Source organism: Dendrobium catenatum, unplaced genomic scaffold (assembly GCF_001605985.2).
Source record: "Dendrobium catenatum unplaced genomic scaffold, ASM160598v2 fragScaff_scaffold_716, whole genome shotgun sequence".
NCBI lineage: Eukaryota > Viridiplantae > Streptophyta > Magnoliopsida > Asparagales > Orchidaceae > Dendrobium > Dendrobium catenatum.
In genome coordinates this window covers 2,906,809-2,915,498 of record NW_021319178.1, presented here as the reverse complement: position 1 = coordinate 2,915,498, position 8,690 = coordinate 2,906,809, and the positions used below count along the sequence as shown (strand labels likewise).

At 34.6% G+C, this 8,690-nt stretch overlaps 1 protein-coding gene across 2 annotated transcripts; it reads right to left on the bottom strand.

Moving 5' to 3' along the window:
* Positions 1-554: 554 nt before the first annotated feature.
* Positions 555-8,143, bottom strand: LOC110096640 (7-methyl-GTP pyrophosphatase). 2 transcript variants are annotated; one of them, XM_028696027.1, is made up of 10 exons: positions 7,958-8,143; positions 4,936-5,007; positions 4,799-4,873; positions 3,843-3,920; positions 2,089-2,136; positions 1,936-2,005; positions 1,756-1,847; positions 1,067-1,108; positions 892-972; positions 555-800 (listed from the first exon to the last, which is right to left on the bottom strand). In XM_028696027.1, the coding sequence occupies exons 1-10, from the start codon at positions 7,982-7,984 to the stop codon at positions 714-716; spliced, it is 672 nt and encodes a 223-aa protein (XP_028551860.1). In that variant the 5' UTR covers positions 7,985-8,143; the 3' UTR covers positions 555-713. The 2 variants fall into 2 exon arrangements, with proteins under 2 accessions (XP_028551860.1, XP_020678338.1); XM_020822679.2 differs by lacking the exon at positions 2,089-2,136.
* Positions 8,144-8,690: the final 547 nt, after the last annotated feature.

The following is an 8,690-nucleotide window of genomic DNA, read 5'->3' as shown; positions in this document are numbered from 1 at the left end:
CGGTATTTGATCAGTATTTGCGGCATTTCGTCGCGGGCAGCGAATAGCTTGGAGGGCCTCGCAGGCATCAATGATGCGGGAGATTAAAGGACGGGAGTTGGAGTTGGCGATAAGGTGGAGGATAACCTCGATGTCGGAAGAGGAGTTCAAGATGGAGCCGGAGTCTTCGAGGCTGGCTCGGAGGGAGGAGTAGTTGACGAGATTACCGTTGTGGGCGACGGCAAGTTGGCCGAAGCGGTAGCCTGCGAGAAAGGGTTGGACGTTGGCGAGGGAGGAGGCGGAACCGGCGGTGGAGTAGCGAACATGGCCGATGGTAATACCGAGCAAATACCGATCAAATACCGAGCAATACCGAGCAAATACCGAGTAGTACCTAGCAATACCGAGCATATTCGTTTCGAGTTGGGTAGTCGGGCCGCGCAGACGAGCACGTGGAGATATATTATAGGCTACCTGATGTATCTCTACATCGGGTAATTTGAGGCAATAAAAATTCGTAAAAAAGCCCTCTCAAATAAAGTCATAATGCGAAGTCAAATCTAGAATTAAACAAATTAAACAACTAAAAAAAATTGATCTAATTGCTGATTATAGCTATATAAAAGTAATGAAAATAAGCACACCGACGTTCAAAAACCAAGCAAAATACAGCAAATACTGTGGGAAAATTAATCAAGAACAAGTCTTTGATAAAACAAAAATGATTTTCAAGGCTAAAATTCTTCTTCAGTGAGAGCTTCTTGGATGAGCTTTTCTGTAAGAGCCTTTGGAAGTCCCATTACACTGTCAGAAGCCCCAATCTGCAGATATGCCACAATTAATACCGTTGATGACAAAATTTAAAATATTAGCTACTCTTTATGCTCAGATTACTCAGTGATTAATACAAACCACAGCTTCGACTAATGGCAATATCAGAGGATGTTCTAACAGCAAGCCTCCAGCAACATTGAATACAATTCCTTCCTTGATCTAAGCAAAAAAGAACAAATTTTAACCATTTGGTTAGTCAGGTTGAGCCAAAATTATTGGATTGAGGCTTTTGTTTAAGAGATTAAGAGATTACCAGGTTTTGAATAACCTCATCAGGTATCTGATAGAAGTAAACCTACAACACACTAACATAAAAAATGAGGATAGACGAGAGAAAGAAATCTATAATACTGGGTTGCAAAATCATCATATTCTTAGGCCGCCAGTTTACCCTGAACCGGCCCAGCCGGCCCAAGGGCCGGCTCAGGTTTATGGGAGGCGGAACTTGTCCGCCTCCCTTGCTATTTCCCGCCCACATAGTGGGCCCCAAATTGCCTAATAGATTTCAAATTCAAAATGAGGGGGTGGCTAGGTCTTGGGAGGGAGATTAGATTAGAAAAGTGTTTTTATTAAAAGGAAGAGATGTTTAGGGAAGGATTAGGTTTTGATTTGTTTTCAATTAGGGTTTCTTGGCGACTTGGGCTCTAGACTCTCTGGTCTAGAGATTTGGGAGAGACGATCCTCCTCTCGAATTGAGGATCTCTTGTATCTTGTTTTCCTTATTATTTGGCTTTGATTTTCCTACTGCAATATATTGTTTTGGTCTGTTTTCAACTAGATTTCGCATTATTCTCGCTGTTTTTCACCAATTGGAGATAGGCTTGCTTGCGAACTCAAGTATTACCCTTAGGGTTACTTGCGAACTCAAGTATTTCCTATCACATATTTGATCAGAATAAGAAATTTGCAGTGGTAGCCCTGCACTCAGCAAACTTTAGTTACCTCAGCTTTATCCAAGCCACCAGTTGTCTTTCCTGTCTTGAGATTAATAACATGAACATAGTTCACAGTAGTTATATGACTACCAGAATAGCCTGGAAAGAACATTTCCATGTTAAAAAAGCAATATATTTTATTCAGAAATTATATGGTGTCAATTGAGAAGAGAAGCAAGCACATTACCTTTGAGAAATTGGCGCGCTTCTTCTTGTGTGGTTGGCTTTTCTCTAATTGACCCTTCATGAACCACCACCTCCCAAGTTAATTGAGATTTAGTAAAATATCATGTACAAGAATAAATTATATTTAAACATAAGATAATGACAAGAGGATCACTAATGTTTTTTCTTCTAGTTGTTGAAGGAATGTGTTTTCAGTACTGCACTAAACAAAAATTCCAATAAAATAACATATTTAAGATGACAATCAAATTGATAAATATGCATTTATAGCTAAAAAACTAGATGAAAAACATTGTTTTATAGAACTATTAGCAAATAAAACAAGAATATTTGAACTCATTTCAGTTTGTAGGATTGTGACAAAAATAAATAAAAAACAAGAAAGAGAGAAAAAATGGATAAAAAATAGGGCTACAAATGTACCGAGTGTTCGATAAGCTACTAATGGCTCAGCTCGATAAGAGCTCATTCATATTCTTTTGATTAACTAATCGATTGAGTTTGAAACTTTTATAAATAGTTGGTTATTAAATGAGTAGACATAGATAGCTCGTTGCTCGATCTTTTATGATTATAAATAATATCATTTAAAGTTCTTAAACAAGCTCAATTAATGCTTAAAGAAAAGTGCAATTAAGACGCAATTAATTTATAAAATTAATTAACATTACTATTAATCATTAATGTGGATATAATATATGTGCATTATAAATATATATATTTACAAATTAAATATTTTTAATAATTTAAAAAGTCTATAAAATTAATATAAATATAAATATATTTTATGATATGAATATAGTTAAATATAAGAATATAAAGTTTATAATTTAAGAAAAAGTTTAAGAAAAAAATTATGACTAAAAATTAATATATAAATATAAATAAAGTTTAAGTTGAGATTCAATCCTCTTAACTATAGCAAATTGCACGAAGTTGAATAGTAACCCTTGAACTCCATTCCCACTCCATTCTACCAATGTAGTCCAAGCTTGACCCCATTGAGCTCCTGTCATGAAATCCTCATCACCTTGCACGCCGCCTGCCTTGTTGATGAGCCCCCAAAGAGACCCCATTGCAAAATCCCCGTAATGGTCCAAAATATAATTGCATTAAAATCATAAAGAAAACTTAATTTTGCCTACAATCTTTAAGGTCAAAACAAAACAATCCAACAACAGGCGGTTCAGGAAGGACATTTTATTGTTCTTAGGTCCTCCTTGTGGTGAGGTCGCAAGAAAAGGCACTTGTCGAATGATCATTTACGGCAAGTTCTGCTTAACGAAAAATATCAAAATTTTCTTATAGTTCTTTCCGAACGAAGGATGAGAAAAGGAAGCTCCAAATGTTTCTAGACAAGAACTTTACAGGAAGTTTCATTCCAAATCAACTTGGTTTAAGCATTCTATCAAATATCAAGGTGCAAGCCATGATATCATTGGCTGAGAACAATATCATCAAGTAGTAAGGCCTCGTTAGAGATGCTTTTCAACTTCTTTGCCTTCTAAAAATCACATCATAATTTTATTATGTGCAAAAAATATGAGAAGGAAAGCAATATATTGCATATGAATCTCCTTCATGGCTTTCCAACCATAGAAAAGACATTAAAGTAGTATGTCCATCTATTTTAGAGTAGAAATGATCTCATATGGCAAAACCCGTTACATCATAATAGCAACATTAGCCTTGGCCCCCAGTTTTCACTTATCAGACCTAAAATGCGTACTTATGAAATGCCTTTCAACAAAATTTGCGACAAATTACATAATTTTCCAACCAATATAGATACATTTCTGCTAGCAAAAGGTTAAAACTAATTATTTTTTTGTCAAAACATAAATTAAAAAAAACGAAGCATGAACGGAAGAAAAGTACGAAAAAGGGAACCAAGAAAGTGAGACATACAATATCAGAAGTAATGAGAAGTGTTGGTTCAGCGTCCCTGTAATCTGTAATCTCCAGCCTTGACAAAATAGCGTCAGCCTGAAAAGTTATTATACACGTTAGCAAGATATTTGAAAAAAATGATTATTTAGGAACAAAATCATACCAAAGGAATCTTGTAAATCACAAACAAATTTATGGGTCTATAACGAATATAAACAGATTTGATCATCTCAATCCTTCACTAAAGTTTTGCACATTATTAATTATAAATGGAAGAGGAAAAAGATTTCTCTTATCTTATGGGCATCTACAAGCCTACGAGTGAAACCATTCAGGCCATAAAAATAACTGAAATCTGCCAACCATTATGCTCATTGGCTTTGGCAAATATGAGAAATCAATATTCCATAAATGAATGGCAAACCTTGTGGAGCAGAAACATTGAAGAAGCAAGGAGAAATACAAAACAAATACCATAATGGTACTTTACTTCTTATAGCCAAATGAAATTTTCAACTCTGTGGATCACACTTTTGATCTCTGTCTTCACTGAAAACTCACTTATGATAAAATATAAGAATGAAGTTCGAAGAAATGACACAATAGAGACAATAGAAGTTGGGATGAAATGATCATGAATTCATGATTGCAAAAGAATGCTAATATAACCAGATCCTCTACACAAACTAGAGTTACTCCCTTCACCGAGCACTAAAAACGTAGAAGAATTGAAGAAGCCATTTGGTTATAGTGCTATTGGAGGAAGGCCCGCATTAGCAAAGATAAGAGCAACTAAACTTTAACACAAAGTTCTTTTTTATTTTCTTTGAAAAATACGCCATCAAGAAAATAAAATTGATATTGGCGTTTGAAACTAAACTGAGAATGGAATTTCACAAGTATTCCAAGTGCTAGAGATTTAAGATAAATCCGGCTATAGGTTCACTAAATGCTAGACTCGGAAAAAGGCTTACCTTTGCCTTAGCTAAAACTGTTACCAACTCTTCTGGCTTCTCTTTTCTAATAGCTTTTTCATTTATACCTGCAGTCTAAACCATATAAAAAGTAAATATCACCAATAAGCTAACAGTAAGAAAACTTCCTAACGAACCCTGATTTCAAATTCATAACCCATCTCTAATAAAATCTGTCTACGAGCAACTGATGAAGATCCCAAGATTATCTGCAGCAAGCATCATACCAGAAATAAAGAATACACTAATTAGGATTTGTTAAAAAAAGTAACATTGATGCAATAAATTAAACAAAAAGGTTGGTAAAACGATAATAAGCTTCCATAAACTCTGTAATGCAAAAATATCTGAAGTGCTCTGATGCAAGTTGATTTAAGATTGGGGTTTTTAATGCAACTAGAATAATGCGATATATGTATATCACAAACCACAAAACTCAGATGATAGCTGTGAAAATCAGAACATAAACAATAATGTTATGATCAAGTAAATTTGAAAAAATCAGCGAGATATTCAAACCTCACAAACTCTGCGACCAATTGAAAGTTTTTCATCACTATGAGAATCCCAATTGTGTCGAATTTGAATAAATTTAGCATGCTAGCAAGCAAATTTGTTTAAAGCAATGAAGTTTACAACAACTCATAGAAAACGTTACATGAATTAGCAATTTCATGGGGCTACTATCATAGAAAGAAAAATAAAATACATCGGATCACAACAACATAAAGCAAAGCGAGTATGTCTATCCAAACACATAATAAGTCCAAAATGCCAATCATCAAGGTTTTCTAATTTCTACCTTGGAATATAGTGGATTTGGGAGAGGAAAAATACTCTTTTCCAATTAGTGCCTCGATGAGAAAACATCAAACTTTTTATCACCTAAACCAAATAAACTTCTTACAAAATCTTGAGACTGGAGTACTGGACCGAACTTGGATCATCAATAATCTCCACTATAGAAAATAATATGTAGTGTTGAAGAAGCTAGTTATAATATCGCAAGGAGAAGAAATTGTATGAGTTATAGAAGAACACTCAATAGGTTGACATATATCTAATACATACATGACTCTTGAGATATTAGAAGTCCCAACGGCGGATTTAGGGGGGGGCCTGCGGGGGCACGTGCCCCCCCCTTTGTCCTCGTCAACTTGATGGGTTGTGGAGGAGGTGCGGGAATGCATGCCGGAGGTGGCAAAACGGAGGAGATGGTGATGAGAGGGACGTGGGCGAGGAGAGAAAATTTCGCACAAACTGTTCGCTTTAGCTTGAAGAAGGTTAGTGAAAAAAAATTTTACCTCAGAAAAATTTTGATTTTATTTGGCCGAATCGCTCATCACCTGTTTCCCTTTCTCTGGATCCACATCTTGATTTGTTTTATTTGGTTTTTTATGCTAATTGTATGATTTCCCTATTTGTGTTTGGCTGCATATGTAGGGAAATAAAATTTAAAAAAAAAAATCTCTTGGTGTTTTATGGAAGGAATTATTATAGTGAAATTAATAATTAAAAAAACTCTATTTTTTAACTAATTGCTGTTGAAATTGAATGAATTGAACAGAAAAGTCTAGATGGCAACTTTTGATAAGAATGAATGAAAAAGGAATTCATGAAGTAAATAAAATAAAAAAGTTGGTAAGGCTAATGAGTTTGCTAATTGTACGATACATGTTTGTTTGTTTGTTTCATGTAATGAGCTGTGCTAGTTACAAATTCATGTTCTTGCGATTACCTTTAATCCAAGAGCACCAATTTTATGTTAAGCACTGAGACATGAAATAAATAGTGCTTATTTAATCTTAAGAATTGGTCTAGATTGTAAGTATTTTTAATCTAATATTTAATAGTTTATTTTTAAAAAAAATTAAAATTGTCCATGATAGTCTTAAGCCCGAATGAAAAAATTTGAGGAATTAGAAAAAAAAATAGGCCCCCTCTATGAAAATTTTCTGGCTCCGCCACTGAGAAGTCCCAACATCCAAAACTAATGATAACAGAGGTGGAGGACCACAAGGAGAAGACTATCATCGAACAAACCATCGACAAAAAGTGAAGGCACTAACTCAAAAGATAAATCTAAGGTATATCGAAAGCATAAAAACCCCACAAAGAGATCAAGGCAAAGGGAGCATCACCCAACAAGTTGGTAGTCTCCATTTCATCATGTGCAATTACAACACAAAAATTTAATAAGTTCATACAATGATCAAAAGAATCAACCCCAACATTAGCAAGAAATAATAGTATAGGAACTTGGGTCCAAAAAAAAAATTGTTGAAGTGAGAAATCTTTGCCTTATGTCAATAAAATCCCCATAATCAAATGGTAGCACTTATATCACACTCAAAAGAATCACCCATTCAACTTATCTTAAAAAAATTGGTATCTATAAGAAAATTCATCAGCATAGCTAACCATAACATTGCAATGTTACACTCAATAAGAGCTTCAAACTTGGAGATTCAAACAATGGCAGGGAAAATTATCTCAAAAGGATAGTTGTACAACTACTAGCTTGAAGAAGAAAGTTACTAGCCATATTATTATAGTGTAGAAGCCCAGTAAGAGAAAAAACAATACGTCTCCATATCAGCATAATCAAAATATAAACGATAGCTTCAATATAAAACTAAAAAAGTCGATAGGGCGCCAAGAAACTTATTGGAATAAAGGCAAACCCTAGTGCACAAGAAGAGCAGTAAATGAATTAATTTCGATAGCCTCAATCGCAGGAACATTGAACATAAACGAATAGAACAATGATAGCATTTGAGAATGGCGTACAGCTTCTGAATAACTCAAGAAAGGTCTCTGAAAAAACCATTTAAGCAGACATTCTCATTGTCCTAAAAAACTAAGAACCTAGCAAACCAAGCTGCAAACAATAAAAAAACTAACTTTTTCTTGATAACGAAACAAGAAAGGAAAAGAAAAATATAAAAATAGAAATCGATTTGGTGAGATAATACTGGGAAGGGTATATGATTCGAACGAATTCATGGGTGATAGCCGTAAAGAAAAGTTGGTTTAAGGATGGGTTACCGTGAAACTGTAGCGTTCTTCAAATGAAATAAATCCAAATTTTGTTCTTTGTTGGATAAAGCCTAATTGGTCTCAATATTAACTAAATACAGATGTTTTATCAGTACTCACCTTGAAAGGAGGCTGGCTGATGGCCATTTGCTTTGCCTCTTGCGGGGAATCACGGCGCGAAGAACCGGAGAGGTGGCGCCGACGGGCGAAGCGATCCCGGTAGAAGATAATATTAGGCGCGGACCCTTGTGATTAAAAAAATAATGGAATTGCGTGATCCAAGTCCTTCTAACCTCAACCTCTAAAATTTGCTCGAACCCAATTGATAATAAGGGAATTTTGACTTTATCCTTATTTTGGACAATTTTTTAAAAAATTTTTATAGTATAAAATTATTTTAGAAAGTATTAAAAAAACAATCTCAAACGAAGCCAATTTAAACACTTGTGAATCATGTACATGTATATGTATGGATATATATTTAATTTTCTAATTCATTTGCTCCATTGGAGAGTGACTAGAGAAAAAGTAATAAAATTAAGAAAGAAAGCATTTTTTGTCTTTAGTAAATGACAAAGTGAAGTAAGTGGAAATTGTTGTCGAGCTTTCACTATTTCCTTGTGCGGATCACAATCCTACAAGATTTTCACAATGACATTGATTTAATCATTGTACCATTTTTGACAGTGAAGGGTATATATAGAGTTGCACTTCTCTCTTTTATTTACCTTGATTAAGTTCTTCTAGCTCCTTTGAAAGTGAATGACTTGAGCCCTTTGTAATACACTGATATGGACAGTTGAAATTGAGAAAGGCCCTTGCTTGCAAGCATATGGGAGTGGAGGTTGAAGGG